The 16,874-nt window shown below is 41.3% G+C and overlaps 2 protein-coding genes across 3 annotated transcripts in view; both read left to right on the forward strand.

Annotated features, from left to right (window-relative positions):
- itga2.2 (integrin, alpha 2 (CD49B, alpha 2 subunit of VLA-2 receptor), tandem duplicate 2) overlaps positions 1 to 8,538 on the forward strand; it is a 23,171-nt gene extending 14,633 nt beyond the window's left edge. Inside the window, exons 20-30 of the mRNA XM_008284941.1 lie at positions 372 to 513; positions 672 to 755; positions 846 to 922; positions 1,009 to 1,092; positions 1,184 to 1,286; positions 1,371 to 1,481; positions 1,713 to 1,823; positions 2,778 to 2,891; positions 2,989 to 3,078; positions 3,254 to 3,370; positions 4,494 to 8,538. Coding sequence (XP_008283163.1) covers positions 372 to 513; positions 672 to 755; positions 846 to 922; positions 1,009 to 1,092; positions 1,184 to 1,286; positions 1,371 to 1,481; positions 1,713 to 1,823; positions 2,778 to 2,891; positions 2,989 to 3,078; positions 3,254 to 3,370; positions 4,494 to 4,583 — 1,123 coding nt within the window. The 3' untranslated portion in view covers positions 4,584 to 8,538. The remainder of the gene's footprint in view (positions 1 to 371; positions 514 to 671; positions 756 to 845; positions 923 to 1,008; positions 1,093 to 1,183; positions 1,287 to 1,370; positions 1,482 to 1,712; positions 1,824 to 2,777; positions 2,892 to 2,988; positions 3,079 to 3,253; positions 3,371 to 4,493) is intronic.
- Positions 8,539 to 9,785: 1,247 nt separating this feature from the next.
- fsta (follistatin a) lies at positions 9,786 to 16,129 on the forward strand. 2 transcript variants are annotated; one of them, XM_008284944.1, is made up of 6 exons: positions 9,786 to 9,957; positions 11,197 to 11,394; positions 11,582 to 11,800; positions 11,909 to 12,133; positions 12,690 to 12,920; positions 14,941 to 16,129. In XM_008284944.1, the coding sequence occupies exons 1-6, from the start codon at positions 9,867 to 9,869 to the stop codon at positions 15,027 to 15,029; spliced, it is 1,053 nt and encodes a 350-aa protein (XP_008283166.1). In that variant the 5' UTR covers positions 9,786 to 9,866; the 3' UTR covers positions 15,030 to 16,129. The 2 variants fall into 2 exon arrangements, with proteins under 2 accessions (XP_008283166.1, XP_008283167.1); XM_008284945.1 differs by having other exon boundaries at positions 11,197 to 11,388.
- Positions 16,130 to 16,874: the final 745 nt, after the last annotated feature.

The following is a 16,874-nucleotide window of genomic DNA, read 5'->3' on the forward strand; positions in this document are numbered from 1 at the left end:
ATAACAAAAACATACAAAGTTGTTGATCCTCAGTGAATTAACTCATGAAAAGTTATGAACAAGTTTGTGGTTTTGTAGCTACTTTGGATTTTCTTGTTTGTACACTTGACTGTTTGCCTCTTTTTGTGCTCTGGTGTGAAATCTGCATTGTGCAAGTTTTATGTACTGCATGTCTCCACTGTAAAATAAAACACATCGCTCACTGTTCACAGTAGGCCCCAGGTTTTAGTGAAATCACTGTTCCTTCTTACTCCTCCTGCTCTGGTCGGTCATACAGGACTGGTTCTGTGACTTTGCTCCTTTAATCTGCGGCACGTGGAGGTGAAATCACGTGAATGCAGAGAGCAGTAATCTGAGCTCTTGTGTTACAGCTCAGCTCCCATCCTGGTCAGCGCCAATAACAGAGAGCTGTCGTTTGAAGTCGCCGTGAAGAACAAAAAGGAGAACGCCTACAACACCCAGGTGCTGGTCACCTACTCCGGAAACCTCTACTACTCCTCCGTCTTTCCTCCCGTGAGTTGAAGAAAAGCTGAACTGAATGCAGTTTACGATGACGTAATGTGGAAAAGTCATCGAAGTAACCTGATAAATACCAAGTAATGGTTTAAGTTTATTGTCATAGGTATAAAAATAAAGAAACAAGTCATGAATTCTGAACTCTAAACTTACAGACAGATGGAGTCAAATGCACGTCAACACAAACAGAAACTGTCACCTGCCAGGTGGGATATCCAGCATTAAAAAAAGACCAAGAAGTAAGTACAGCTTGTTTCTCTACTTGCTTTTGTTTGACCGGTTCCTTCATGTTCCCTGCTCATGCCAAACATCATGTCGTGTCCCTACAGATGAAGTTTCAGATCAATTTTGAATACAGTCTGGATCAGCTGCAGAACCAAGCTGTGGTGAAGTTTGAGGCCAAGAGGTACACTTCATTATTAAGAAATTCCGTCAAAATGTCAAACGTGTTTCAAACTGTCGGCCTGTAATGATGCGTGTTTTCCTCTCCAGTGATGGAAAAGAGGAACGACCTGCAGACAACAAGGTGGACTTCTCCTTTCCTGTTCAGTACGACGCGGGGGTTGTTCTATCCAGGTGACTTTGCTTTTTGCTGCCTTAGTGTTATTCTAGATTGACAGTGAATGATGCCATTAAAGTGTTAATCTGATCCTCTCTTTGTTTGCAGGCAGTCAAACATCAACTTCTACGTGGCGGACGCCACCGTTCCCGTGGTGACGACGGTGAAAACTCTGGATGACATCGGCCCGGAGTTTAACTTCACAGTGAAGGTGCGACGAATGAATCTTAAAAACTTCATCATATAATTCTTATCTCTGAATGTGTAAATATTCACATATAACTGATGTTTGCAGGTTTCTACCAGTAACTTCCCCGTCAGCCTCCTGTATCTGACCGTCGCTCTGCCGATGAGCACTAAAGGTGGAAACCCGCTGCTCTATGTCACCAAAGTGGAGACGCAGGCCGTGAGTGTTCATGTTCATCTGTGTGTAAGATTTTAGAGACATTCAAACAACTCTTTGCTTACTAGTTTTTTAGAGTTTTATCGGCCAAAAAAATGCTTGACGCCGTTACGGATTTGTTTTTCTATGTCAGACTGTGTGAAATCTTGAATTACATTTGACCGATTTGACTGTAAAGCTGATTTGGAGTGGGACACGTCTGGGATAAATGACCACGGTCTCCTCCACCTGCAGGGAGGCTCCGTCAGCTGTGACTCCAGCGGCCTGGTCGATCCTCTGAAGATCGGAGTGAAGAGCCACACGGCGTCCTTCACCGAGGAAAGCCTCCGAGGCATCGAGAAACTGGTGATTTCTTTGCATATTTCCAGCCTCTTCCATCTCTCGAATCATGTGTTGTTTTTATTTGTATGTTAGAGAAGCTAGATGTGCACAAATCTGTAGCTTTACATGTACTCGGGTATATTTTTCAGAACATAAAATAGTATATTTTCTTTCTAAATAAATTTTTTAAAAAGTTTGTACACAGAAATTAGAATTTTATGTCTAAAGTATTCATCATTTTTACGCAATACTTTACTTCAAATGTCTTCATATTGTGCTGCACTTGCTACCTCCAGGTCTACACATTTAGCAACTTACAGGCTTAGAAATATCTCTGGCAAAGTCAAATTTATTCATAAAGCGCATTTAAAAACAACAGCAAGCCATAAAACACAGTAAAAACACAGTGACTGAAGAGAAATCAGAGAAAAAACACATTAAAATAATAAAAAGCTTAATAATACGACACAGGACGGGATGAAGTCAGAGAGTCAAACTATGAATCGAATGTCGGCAGAAACAAGCAGCGGCTTTCTGCAAGTTTCTGAAGTCTGAGCAGTTTCCACATGTCAGGTAAACTTCTCCAGGAACTCAGATCTCAGGAGGTTCAAGAACAAGTGGTTGTTTAACCTCAGCAGGAGTATGAGGATATAAAAATACAAATTAAAGACATAACATAGTTTCTGAAACTGACAGGAAGCCAGCGGTATGACGCCGATACTTCCTAGTTTTTGTTTTCGTTTCCACATTTTGTACCTGAACACTGAACAGACGACTGATTTGAGAACTACTGCAGAGTGGAAATGAGGGCATGAAGGACTTTTTCAAGTCTTTGCGATGGAGGCAGACCTCACAGGATGGCAGAACATTTCTTTTTTTTACACGTACTTCGCACACAGAAGAAATTTTAAGCAGTTTGAAACTGTGTGTGCTTCTTGTGTACTGATTTATTTCTGTTGTGTTTTTAACTGACTGCAGGACTGCAAGAGCGCAAAATGCAAATCCATGAAATGCATCCTGAAGGACACGGAAGTTAAGAGCGACTACTTTGTGAAAGTGAAAACGAGGATCTGGAGCGGCACGTTTATTTCGGTAAAATTTGCAATGCTGCTTGTTTTCTGATGGTACTGATTAATGAATTCATAATGATGCCTTCAGTGCTCTCATGTCTATAACGTCACCATGCCAGGCCACCTATCAGACCACGGAGCTGACCACCAGTCTGGAAGTGGAGACCTCCGACCCTGAGCTGCTCATCATCGGCCTCAAACAGCTGCCGGTCGGTACTTTCATTTAATGCCGCACATCAAGAAGTTTAGGACAAACAATGTTGTGTGTATCCTACAGCATTAGCATACTGGTCATATGTAATCATATTTTAATCGTAATAATATCGTAAGAATTTGTTATTCATGCTCTATGTACCCTCTTCTTTTCTCCTGCTTCTCCTCCAGGTGGTGTTGACAGTCAGCAAACCTGGAGAGAAAGGCGACGTCCCGGTGGGCGTGATCGTCGGCAGCGTCATAGCTGGTCTGCTGCTGCTGGCTCTGGCCGTCGGGCTGCTGTGGAAGGTACGAGCCTTTCAGCGGCAATAATAAAAAGAAAATTATTCATGAAACTGGTGGTATTTCTGCCACCTCTTCCTCTGAGGAGGGAGAAAGTTCCTCATCTGTGTTTTCATAGAAACAAGCAACTTTATGTTGATTAAAACCAAAACCTGACTTACCTGTAACCAGTCTCGGGCAGCAGAGGGCGATGTGCAGGTCATTACATGTCAAATCATCAGGAGGGAACCACCGCAAGTTACTGCTGTCAAAAGCTCGTACTCCAGATTGGTTTTGTTCCTGGCTTCGGTTGCCAGTATTCGAAGACAGAAGACATCCTTCCACCTCTAATTTTTCTCTTTCAATCTGCTGGCAGGTTTTCTCAGTTTCGATTGACTTCCTGGTTTCCGATTCATGTTTTGTCCGATCGTGCTCCAACTGTAACAACAACAATTCTTTCTGCTGCTCAGATGTTAGTCCGTGTGTCTGAACAGAAAATCTGACCAGATCTGCAGCTGATCCTTTAACCTGCTCGTCCTGACAGATAAAGCCTCGTTCCATGAGTCTGGATCTCAGCGCAGCTTTAATATCGTCTTTAAGAGTTTTATCTGGAATGTTTCCCCTTATAGTGTTCTGCCCATCTGAGCAGCTCTTCTTTATTCAGTTTTTTCTGCTCGACCATCTTTGATTTGCTTGAAAACTTTTCTTTTTATCATAAACTATTGATATTACAAATGGCATCTGTGAAACTTTAGCTTAATATATTAAGTAAATGCTTGTTGACCCTTTTTCTGCACGTTTTCTCAGACATTGAAATTTAAGTTTGAGTGAAAATAACTATTTAAGATTAAAGCCTGAGATTGTAGCTGTTATTTCTCATCATATCACTGATTCTGTCGTATCGGACAAGTAGATCAAATGATATCCGATTGTGGGTGGGTTGAAATCTAAAAAGTGAAGCTGTCATGAAAAGTACCATCTCTAAGTGTAGCCCTGTGATAGACTGGTTACCTGTCCAGGTGAACCTGCCTTCACCCTGAGTCAGCTGGGATAGACTCCGCCCCCCATGACCCTAGTGAGGATTAAGCGGTATATAGATGATGGATGGATGGATGGATGGACATTACTACTGTGTCTGTTTACTTTCTAGTTTGGGTTCTTCAAAAGGAAGTACCAGCAGCTTCAGAAGGAGGCCGACGACGACGGCCAGAGTCACGCCAACGCCGACGGAGTTCTGTGAAGTGAAGAGAAAACCTGCAGCCTTCTGTGTCTCCTGGATGCTTCCAGGGTGGATGCCGGTTCTTCTCCGTGGTTCTTGTCGAGAGACTTCAGCTCAGTCACTGGAAATTGGGCATTTTAATGAAACGGATTCGGTCCAGCTGGTGGATAACTGGGATCCAATCTTCTGTCCAGAGGATTTTGTTTTTTGTCTTTTTGCTTTGTGGATTGCTATTTGCTATCATGCACTGACTTTTTTTTTTAATTTTTGTGTTTTTTTCACAGAACCACAGCTTTAGAAAAGTTTTTTGAGGCCACAGAATCAGCCTGGATGCAAAGGCTGCCATCCAGAGTTTTACACTGTAAAGGCATCTAATTTATTTAGTTTAATTCTCAACAATGTGACTGGTCATTTCATTTAGAAAATCTGACAACCACAAACATAGCTATTTGCTTTTACACCAACATGCACACTATAGGCGCTCTGTAGCATTACCTGCCTTGAGATCCTCGGTCCGGCACTCAGGGCTTTTTTTGCATTAACACTATTGATATCAGTAGCTTATATGCAAAAAGAGAATCAATACGTGTCCTGTAAAGGGTGAAATGTGTAATTATTTGGTTTCACTGCATTTGTACTGTACATACTGTAAGTTAAAATTGTGATGTTTCATTGTGGGTTTTGTATCTGAAAAGATTTTTGGCAATATGGATCAGTGGAGTAGCTCCTTGGTGGTACTATTTTATTTTTTATTTTTACCATTAGCCACATAACTTTTCAGGTATGACGAGTTTAGCGGCGTAGTGTTCGGGGCTGACTGTTATTTGCATAGTTGAATAATCTTCTGATTATAACTCGTAGGATAATGGTTTGCCTGTTTCATTTCAGGAGATTTTTAAAAGGCCCAGCAAAGGGCAGGAGGAGCTGTTTTCATGTGGGTTGCTTTTTCCAGCACAGAGTCCGAATATATATTTACGCAGCCGGCTTATGAGACAGAAAAGCAGTTAATGCCAACAAATGTTTTCAGCTCAAACCAAGAAATCAGCTATGAAACAGTGGCAGGGTCGTTTTCTGGGTTAATTTATTGAATGATTGCTTCAGCTCTAATTTTGGGAAGGAGGGCCACCTATAGCACGGCTTTTCAGGAGCTTTTCACTTTTTCCTGGTGGGAAATGACGGATACAGTATTTATAAAGCAGCTGATTTAGCTTTTAGTTGTCAGTATTCTGATCAGCGCTAACAGATGTGGTGGAAAACGCTTCTGGTTCTGGTCGCACTTCCATTGAGTTCAATGTTTTTGTAAATCTAAACTTTGCACCTAAGCTGACTTGTTTTCTGTCTGACTTGTCTGCACGCCGGCTGCATATGAGAGACAGGAGTAACGGTCTTTGGGCACGTGGAAAAGTTTATTCTTCTTTTTCAGTTTTGTTTTGCAGCAGTTGTGTTTTTGTTTTTTTCTCCAATGTTTGGGTAAAAGTCAGTGAAGTGTGTGATCCTGCATCACCGGGCTTCAACGGGAATCAGAAATCAATCCAACGTGATGGATCATAATTACTGCTTTTGGTTATTCACCAGTCAGCAACCAACTTAGTTTAAACACAACCAAGACTGTGAGAGGTTTTATTAAAGCTAATCTAAGGTCTGTACTAGCACCGCTTTGCCACAAGATGGCAGCATGATACAGTCGTCCTGTTCAGGTGTTCTCACTGCGCTGTTGATAACTTGGACCTGTCACATCATCAGGAGTCACTCCATCATGTTTTAGGACCACTTTTGGATTTTATTCCTCTTCTCTCCTCTCACTGGAACATCTTTTAAAAATCCTGACCCTGCTATAAAAAAAAAAACAAAACAACTTGGACCACTTGCTCTCAAACGTCAGCACAACTTGAAGCTTTCCTTCAAACTCGATTAATTCCTCTCACATTTTCCCCCGTCATGTTCTCCCACCGTTCGCTCAGCCTGTCCCTCGGCTGTTTCGGAATGTGTTTCTGAATGTTTTCCTTCTCGACAAGCCAACACCAGCACCCAGCAGAGTCTCTCGTATTCATTTCTTTGGATCTGCTGAAAGTGGAATTTGCTGTTTGTCCCTAATAAGTAGCATATTTTCTGGAATCCTGGCCTTTTTGTTTTTTTTTTCTCGTTGCAGGGGGATATATAGAATTTGATAAATGATTGAACAGGTCTGTTTCACAATTACTCACTCATGCACCGCTCGCGTTGTGAAACAGCCCCTTGGATTCTCATGTATATGTGTGCAGGGAGAAATGTGGAAATAGTTGCTGAAATGAGATACAGTGGAAGAGTTTGTACACCTTTTTTTGTAAATTCATCCCTGTGGGGTTTCCTGCAGATGATTGGCAGCTCGAGCCAAACAGCTGGCCTGTGCCACGACGGGATGATTGCTCACAAATTGCTGCAATGTTCTTGTAAATCAACAGTGATGTCATAGCAAATTATCTGGTAACTGTTGGCCCTCTTTTTTTTGTTGTTGTTGCTGTTGCACTTTTTAAAACCTTCAGCTTTACCTGCAACTCCTAATGAGCTGGTACAGTCCTGACTGTTCCCATTGACTTCATTTGATAATAAAAAACTTTGTCACACGTGTTCAAAATAAAACTGTAGATGTTGTCGTAGATGCAGCCACACAGTATGACAGCCTTTTTGAGTTTTAAAAAACCTCTATCAAATTAGATTAAATGTCATCCCCCGTGGCACCGGGAGTGTGTGCAACCAATCACAGAGTTCTACGACTGGGATTTTTCCTCATAATGGCAAAACATTCCAATCAGTGCTAATGGTTTGCTTCATGGTTCCGTTTGAACCAAAGGCAGCTCGGAGCCCGGAGCCCCGCTCGTCCCTTTTGCTTGTGCCATTAATGGCTTCAGGACAACAGCCAGCACTTTAAAGTTGATACAGCAGGGCAGAAATGTACTTGCATGTCAGGGAGTGTTTTGGAAACTTCAACTCTTCAAAGACACTGATCTCACAAATCACTCACGCCCGACACTGAGTGATTTGACGGAACACAGCTCGTCAGCATCGGGTGGACGTTTTGGGATTTGTTGAGAGGAATTTTGGAATTCCTAAGGTGTAGAACTGCTGCTTTAAAGTTTAAATGCAACTTTATTGACCACAACGCTGCACACACACAGATATCTGAATAAAAGAAAATGCCTTTTTTTAATCACCAAATCGCTCAGCGTGCTTGATAAAGTCATGAAGCTTGATAAAGAAGTAAGAATGAGGCTGTAAAACTGTCCCTCAGACGTCTTAATTGACTTTAATCGCACAGAGATGTTTCTGGAGATGTTTACTCCTCCAAAAATGTTGGCTGAAAACTTCACCCTTAATCCAAACATGCACAGTTTCATAATGCTTTAAGTGAGTGATTCGTCAACATGAGTCATAAATCATGTTGATAAGTCTTTCTGCAGATACCTTTGGAAGTGCACTGCATGATGACTGCTTGTTATTATTAAGAAATTAAATTGAAATGAGGACAAAACATACACAGTTTTGGCACCAGAGAGTCTAAAATAGCCGATAACTGCTGGAGATAATGGTCCGAGTATTTGTTTTAGTTCCATATTTCCAGCGTTGAGGCTATTTTTTGTTGATTTAATTTGATTGCATCCTTGATTTCGAGTCTTCCAGCTGATTCCTGTTTCTGATGCTGCTGTTGGCTCAGGATACTGTAGCATGAGTCCCATTAGTGGATCACAAAAAGGACAGAGCATTAATAAAAGTGCAAGAGCCCCTCTTTTTGCATGACACAGAACGACTCTAGGCACTAAAAATCAGCCTCTGTTTGTGCTGAATGAGGACAAAAGCGGGTTGTGTTGTTGAAAAATGTGAACCAGTGGAATGTAAGAGTTACTTGTATGATGATCTTTTCATAGTAAGCTCCTTCTAATCCTGGGATCTTTGTGTGAATGAGCTTTGTGATAAAATAAACCTCGCTCAAAGCTGGTAACAGTAATGATAATGCTTAAATGGGTTCAGAACAAAGCTCTAAAAATAAAGAGCGGTAATAATTTATGATCATATAGGTTGTTCTGTCCGTTTATTTAAGGCAACAGCATTCACAGCTCGGTGTGTGTGTGGGAATACTGGAGAGGTTTGATTACATGTATTCTCATATTTTGTAGACAAGCGATACCCAAGTGGCATTTTAACTGAAATTAAAGAAAGGGAACACAGTGTCTCCTGCTTGCCCGTCAGATAATTAACTCCCTGGTGTCTGATTCGCACAAGCAGACACTTTGCTCTTTGCTCTGGAGAGCTGTAACCAGAATTCCGCTGAAGAGGTCGCGCAAGGACTTCTGAAGGAGTTCAGTGTGTGTGTGTGTGTGTGTGTGTGTGTGTGTGTGTGTGTGTGTTTCATTCAATGAAACGCAACACCCCGCTCCTCTGTCTGAAGCCTCTTCGGAAACAGGTTTGATTATATTTAAAAGCTTGACCCGGGAGAGAAACCCAAACAACTGTCTGTTCTAATATTAGCTGTGCGGCTGCGGACTACTATGAATTCTATTATTGTCTGGGCTCGGATATGTTCCAAATGGCAACTCTCATCAAAAGATTTGCACTTTTGTCCGCAGTTGGTGGAAAAAATATCAGTTACCAGTAGTACCCTTAATTTGACTTCATTTGACTCATGTTGTGTCCGGTGAGGTATTTTTGGCTGTGGGCCTGTTTGATTGTACAGCAATAAATATAGGCCATGATATATAAGGAAATATGATCATTATTATTAATATTTACTATTATTATTGTTGTTATTTTTATTATTGTTATTATTATTGCTTTCAAGGCACATACCCAAGTTGTGCGTAAAGCGTGCGTAAAACCAGCAGTTTGTGCCAAACGACAAAAGCCCCCAATTTATTGAATTTAAATCTTAATAACTGTATTCTTCATCAAAATCCAAATTCATATCAAGTGGCACATTTTGTCTGATCTGCCGACTTTCTTTTGTTTTCCCACAAAGCTGCCTGATTCCAAAAAAAATGTGACGTTTTATTGCAAATAATTTCATATTCTTTAATTATTGCGGCAAAGAGAAAGTTGCTTGTAACGATGTCACCTGATTAGGATTGAAAGAACTTTGGTAAGAAAAAAAAAAAATCTCCCCACCCCCACAGAAGAGGAGACCGCCCACCAGAGACAGTCAACCCGAGACCCCTTATAGATTTAAAAAGAGAGGCTGCATTCTCAGACTGACACTTATTCAACACTGCCACCTTAAGCAGATTACTTTTGCGCTGCCTGTGTCAAATACGTGGTTCACTTTGCCTCTCCATCATGTTTGGGATGCTGAAACACCATCTTCACCCGGGCATTTTTCTCTTGTTCGTATGGCTTTGTCACCTCATGGAACATCAAAAAGTTCAAGGTAAGCTCTCCTCATCCATTCCCTTGCATTCTTTCCGTTTTTTGAGAAACTTCGATTGCTGTCAGCCGCAAAAGAAAAAGAAGAAGAAAAAAAAAACGCGCCAGAGTCGGATACTTGCTGCCACCGAGAAACTTTTCAAAGTGAGTTTCCTCATTTCTCCGCGCTAATAAAAGTCTCTCCGCATCAGACTGTGCGTGCGTAAAAGCGTATATAAAACAGGTGCCATATGGGACACTTCAAAGTGAGACTACATGGCAGGTTTTGCAGCCCTCGCCAGGCGCACACACACTAAAGCCGCCACGCCGTGTTGGTGGCACCGTCAGCTCTCCATAATACCTGGAGCATATTTCGATACTTTTGTGTGAGCATTTAGTGCTGCATGATGTCCTCGGCAATCCTGCAACAAACTTGAGAATATCCACTGTGAGTTTATGGGCGTGTTACTCATACATTTCTTGCACGCACCCTTTCAACATTGTGTGCAAAAAGATTTTCAGTCTTAACTATGACAAAAAAAATAATGTAGACTTTTGCACCAGTGTTTTTACTTTATTTCGGGGCTTGTATTTCAACCAGACTGAACAGAAGTCTGTGTTCAATAGAGGAACACATGAACACATAATGTCATGTGTGCCTATGTGTGTTTAAACACCCTGCTGCTGACTGGATCAAAGGATATTTTTGTGGTATAGAGACGGAATAACTGCTCTGTTTCTGATTTTTATATCTTTAAGAAAAACTTTGCAGTGTTTTGTTAATAAGGAAGTCATTGTCTGGTGGCTACATGTCTGGGATAATGTAATGAGGCGTTGGAGACGGTGGTGTGTTTAGCCTTGTTACCTAAATACCGTGGTTTTCTGAAGGAGAGAGATTGGCTGCTATTTAACGCTGTCTAGACGCTCCAGTTTCTGTCCAGTGATAACAAGGAGACTCTGGGAATAAAGGACAACCCCCCCTCCGAAGATTCTTCTTACTTTTTTTTGGTTTGTGGCTGCATTGTAAGGGCTGTCAGTCACAGTTGGGATAGGCAAGTGTTAACAGTCTCGCAAAAAAAAAAAATCAGACAAAATACTGCCGGGAGGGCGAGAGGGGAGGGAGGGAGCGTCTCGGATAATACGGGCTGCGTGTGTGTCTAGTGCGTCTGGGTCAGCGGTTTTAGACGTTCAACATGCGACATTCGAGCTTTTTTTTCACTCTTTCTCCTTTTTTTTTTTTTTTTTTTTTTTTTTTTTTTTACAGCTGGGAACTGCTGGCTGCAGCAGGGGAAGAACGGGAGGTGCCAGGTGCTCTACATGCCCGGGATGAGCAGGGAGGAGTGCTGTCGGAGTGGAAGACTGGGGACGTCCTGGACCGAGGAGGACGTCCCCAACAGCACGCTCTTTAGGTGGATGATCTTCAATGGCGGAGCCCCCAATTGCATACCTTGCAAAGGTGGAGGTGCACTCATTTCCCTTCGTTTTTCTCATAATACACATCATCAGTCATTCTGTTTGCTAAATCATGCTGGTGATCTGATTTACGCATGACAACATGCGTAAAACATCCCCTCTCAGTGTGCACTTTAAGAATCATTTTACGCACAAGGCCAAAATCCTCACCACAGACCTTTTTTATTTTATTTTAGAAACCTGCGATAACGTTGACTGTGGGCCTGGAAAGAGGTGCAAGATGAACAGGAGAAGTAAGCCGCGCTGCGTGTGCGCGCCAGACTGCTCCAACATCACCTGGAAAGGACCAGTCTGCGGATCAGATGGGAAAACCTACAAAGACGAATGCGCGTTGCTGAAGGCGAAATGCAAAGGCCACCCCGACCTGGACGTGCAGTACCAAGGAAAATGCAAGAGTAAGTGAATATTGGATGAGATTTCTTTGCAACAATGAGAGAACATGCATTTGGTTCATCATGATTTATTTTGTCATTTGTTCATAAAATCTTCCTTTGTCTCTCCAGAAACCTGCCGTGACGTCCTGTGCCCCGGCAGCTCCACATGCGTCGTGGACCAGACAAATAACGCATATTGTGTGACGTGTAATCGGATTTGCCCCGAGGTGACGTCGCCTGAGCAGTACCTGTGTGGAAACGACGGGATCATCTATGCCAGCGCGTGTCACCTGAGAAGAGCTACCTGTCTCCTCGGCAGGTCCATCGGAGTTGCATATGAGGGAAAATGCATCAGTAAGTCTGCAGCCAGAGACATGAAAGCGTGAGACTCCCCGAGAGCGCCTCCAGTCATTGACTTAGAATATTGTTTGAGTGCGTTTTCTTCCTGGCCAGCTCTGCAGTAATTCACTGTTCATTTCTGCCAACATTCCAGTGAGAAGGGGGTCTCAGAAAGAGAGAGTGTATGTGTGTGTTTGGTAGTTGCTTGTGTTTGCTCAAGAAATGATAGACATCTTATTATTTCCTGATGTTGGCAGCACTATCCCATATGGGAGAGGGGGAAGGAGAGGGGGGAGGGAGAGAGAGAGCAAAACAGGGGAGTGCTGGGGGCCATGAAGACATGCTTCAAGTTTTGAGTCAGATGGATTCCTATCCAGATAGCAGTCAGTCTGAGTCATGTGGGCTTAGAAATGTTACTTGAAGCACAGCTTTCTCTTCCCTACCACATGGCCTCAACCTGTAGAGCAGGATTAGATCTTTATTCTCCAAACACTCGTTCTGAAAAGCATTCTTGATAAACCATCTAACCTAAGATTTCCCTCTGTGGTGATTTCCTCCTCTCTTCTTCTAGAGGCTAAGTCATGTGAGGACATCCAGTGCAGCGCGGGGAAGAAGTGTCTGTGGGATGCTCGGATGGGCCGAGGCCGCTGCTCGCTGTGTGACGAGGCCTGTCCGGAGAGTCGGACGGACGAGGCGGTGTGTGCCAGTGACAACACCACATATCCCAGCGAATGTGCCATGAAGCAAGCTGCTTGTTCTCTGGGGGTGCTGCTGGAAGTCAAGCACTCTGGATCTTGCAACTGTAAGTAAACAACAAAAGCAAAATATGAAAAACAAAAGAAACAAAACATCCCCCTTCCCTCTCCGAGCAAAAGACAATATTCCATGTTGCTTTCCCAACAAAAAGTCCCCCCCTGAAAGTGTCCCCCTCCAACCCCAACTTCCCCCCAGCTCCCACCCCAGCCACATCACCAGGCACAGCTTAAGCAAGCAGAAAGGACTTGGGAATGGAAGAACTTGCATGACGTTGTCTTTGTCGCTGGCTTTTGTTCTTGTGTTCTTGTTTTTTTTTTTTGTTTAATTTTAAATTTTTACTTTTTAAAAAAAATTCTTCTGCAAAACAAGTTAACAGAAAAGTGAATGAAAACCACGATTCTATACGAGCAGACTCTAAGAGCCTGGGGAGAAGCTAACTTCATTAAACTAACTCAACAAATAGAGGACACCTATTTTGTTTGCAGTGGAACAATCCTGATATTTAAAAGTAGTTCTGTTTATGGTCATGCTAGTGACCTGCAGGAGCAGGTTGCCTTAAATCTCATGCAGTATTTCATTTTTTTTTCTTTTATATATCATTAATGTTTTGTTTTTCTTATGATAGTGGTCACATCTTTACAGCTTGTAAATTCCACAGTCACATTGCTAACTTCCTGGTAATGGTGTATTTGTTTTTGTATTATTTTTCTTTAATTTTTAATTTTTTTGTTGCTTTTGGCTGTAATCAATCAATTCAAAATGCACTGCCTCATGTGACATACACCACACTGCCAACATGCCAACAAGAAGAGAATACGTTCAAATATACTCATATGACGTGCATAAGGTGATTGTAACATTGGTGCCATGTAAGTGACAATGACAGCAGATTGATATTCGTGTGAACTACCTACCTGTAGACCAGCGTGAGCCGCTCACGAGCTCACGGATCTGGGCGGAAAACCATCAAATTGAACAATAGCCTCAAGGAAGTATCAGATTTACATTCCAAGTTGCTATTTATGAGAATGTCTCCTTGTTAGTTTCCCTCTCCTGACCGACCTAACGTGATGTGCCTAAGGTATGAATCCAAGGGACCAACTTTATGATCACCTCATGAGCAAAATATAAATGTGATAATTTTACAGTGTGCAGGATGAGCATAAGCTTGTAGAACCGCACTCTCTTACTTCTAGGGAAAAAAAACAAAAAAAAGAAGTTAACAGCTAACTTTCTACCATCCATGTTGTTTCCAGTGAATGTGCTGTCTACCAGAATATGTAACAGAAATCCATTTGGATTAATGAGGGACTGCCTGTTTTTGTTTTTCTTTCTTTTTTTTTTTGTGTTGTCACTCCTGCGCTCGCTTGTGTGCTTTTTTTTTTTTTTTTTAAAGATATATGTGTCCAATGTAAATCTCTTCTGTAAAAAGGAAAAGAAAAATACCTCAGAACTGTGTTGATGATCTCTGACCTGCTTGCTAAGGCCAGGCTGCGACACAGAGTCCTCCCTCCCTGTACGTTTGAGCCAGAAGCTAAAACTAATAATCCGAAACTAGCAAATCCGAGAACACAAGAGCACTTTTCTGTGTTATGTGTGTCTGCTTTCAGGAATCTGCCCAAAAAGAGACCCGAGCCACTGGAACCATCAGCCCCAGTGCCCCCTTTTACCCGCCACCCAGCCTCCTCCTCCTCCTCCCCCCACCACCCCACTTAACCCACCTTCCCCTGCCACCCCTTCTCTCCATCATCCCTCTGTTTTCTCATGTTGCAGCCCTGACTTGCTAGATTATGTAAATGGACGTTGTATAATTGGGGATGCCACAGTAATTGTTGCTGCCAAGTCACACAGATTCTTCCTCACACACACTCGCCACACATACACAAACACAATCATGTACACACACACACACACACACACACACATGAAAAAAGAGAAACAAAAGGGAGGCTGTGTGCCAGTGGCTTTATTGTGAGCTTTTTTTTTTTTTTTTTTGACATTCAGTGATATTCTGAGCTGTTGTGGTCCGTATTCATACAACAGCTACCATATATTCTCCCATATAGCCATTACAGAAGACCAGGAGGAGGATGAGGAAGATGAGGACTCAGACTACATGGCCTATTTCCATTTATCTTCTGTACTGGATGGATAGGCTCCCATCACTAGGGGAACAGTCCTAGGGCAAGGAATCATGTCCATACTGTACATTATGTGTATGCTTATTTATTTTTTAAAGAAAAAGGAAGTATACATATAGTTCAGTCTGCTAGATGTTTATTTATACTTTTTTTGTGTTTTATAATTTATACATTTACATTGTCAGGCTATCATCTACCATGATATATTGTGTTACCACTCATTTCCCCTCTCTTTTTGTTGTTGTCCCTTTTACTTTTTTTTTTTTTATCACGAAGAAATATATTTGTCCAAAGAAAAACAGTGTTATTTATTTGTCATGTTACCGTGTAAGTATAAGTCCTCTACAAGCTGTAAATTGCATTCCCTGAGCTGTAAAAATCTGCTTGTTCTGTCAAATCTCTATCACAGATGTTTATGTCACACATACGTAAATGCATGTTTAGACTGTGTGTTTATTTATTGGGAATATATCAATCATTTTATGTACAGAAGTGTTTTCTGGTTTGTTTACAACTATAATAACTGACCAAAGGGATTCTCTCAATGGTTTTTTTTGCAAAAGAGCGCCGCGAAAGGTGCAACACAGCAGTGATGAAACGGAAAAGAAAAAAAGAGCCATTTTGTTTTTCTTTTCTTATTTTTTAACTTCGGTTTTTAGCCCTTTAGGTGTGTTTCCACAAGGAGACGACAACTTTAGACGTAATTCCATAGCATTTATTTCGTCTCACCACATTAGAGCAGAGGTAAGTTTTGGATGATACTTGATTATTTTGGAAACAATGTGCCATTAACATTTGTGAGCTGTCTTCTTGCCAATGTGCTCCATATTGCTCTCACAGAGCTTAAATAGGACTAATGTACTGCAGTACTCCACACTATATCAGACTTCTTCACTTTGTTCCTTTTTGTTTGGTTTGTTTTCCCTTTTTTTTTCCCCCTTTTTTTTTTCTCCTCAGAATGCATTTTTATTTTCAAGCATCGCAAGAGAAATACAAAATTCTGTTATGAATATATAGTTTTGTATTTTTTATGTAAATGTCATATGTACATACAAAGTTTGATGGTATTTGTACAGATATGAAGAGTGAAACAATAAAAGTTTTTTTCCTTATACTTCTTTCGGTCTGTGTTGTTTTATCTCTGGTGAATATTTAAACATATCAGAGTGTCGGTGCATGTGTTTGATAGAAAGGAAAACCTACATACAGTCTAGCATAGTGATGCTGCAAGATGAGCATCTAGCTGAAAACAAGCATTACTCTCATCTTCTAAGAAGCTATAAACAGTTTCTGAGCTCATCTGGGAGAAACTATACTATATGAATTCTTTCATATTCCCAGCAGAGGATTTTATCCACATATCCCACGTTTTCTGTTCCACAAAACACAGATTTATGATAAAAATAACTTTATTTATTGTATCAGTAATTGTGGTTTAGCCTTACACACCGTGAACATGCATTATATTTTTATTTCATCACATTAGATGCACGTCCCACTTGCTTAAACTGAGACATGATAGAGGAAACTCAAAAACTCAACAAAGTTTAATAAAACTTTTGGTTATATTTGAACCACAGATTAGCCAAACAATAATTTAGGATATTACACAGTACAACATATTGATCACATTTCCATGCAGACACACACAAAAAATAGCAGGGAAAATCTGCAGAAATATTTCTTCCTCAATTATGAGGCAATTACTAAACACCAAAAAGCGAAATTATTTCAATATGCAGCTTCTTTTCTTCATATTAAACTATCAGCATCGTTTTTGTGATACGAAACAAATATCAGCGCAGAAAATAGATGCTTGATGTGTCTGGACATGTCTTGTAAAGTAATTTTAGTCTCTG

This window comes from Stegastes partitus, unplaced genomic scaffold (genome assembly GCF_000690725.1).
Source record: "Stegastes partitus isolate 25-593 unplaced genomic scaffold, Stegastes_partitus-1.0.2 Scaffold380, whole genome shotgun sequence".
NCBI classification, from domain to species: domain Eukaryota; kingdom Metazoa; phylum Chordata; class Actinopteri; family Pomacentridae; genus Stegastes; species Stegastes partitus.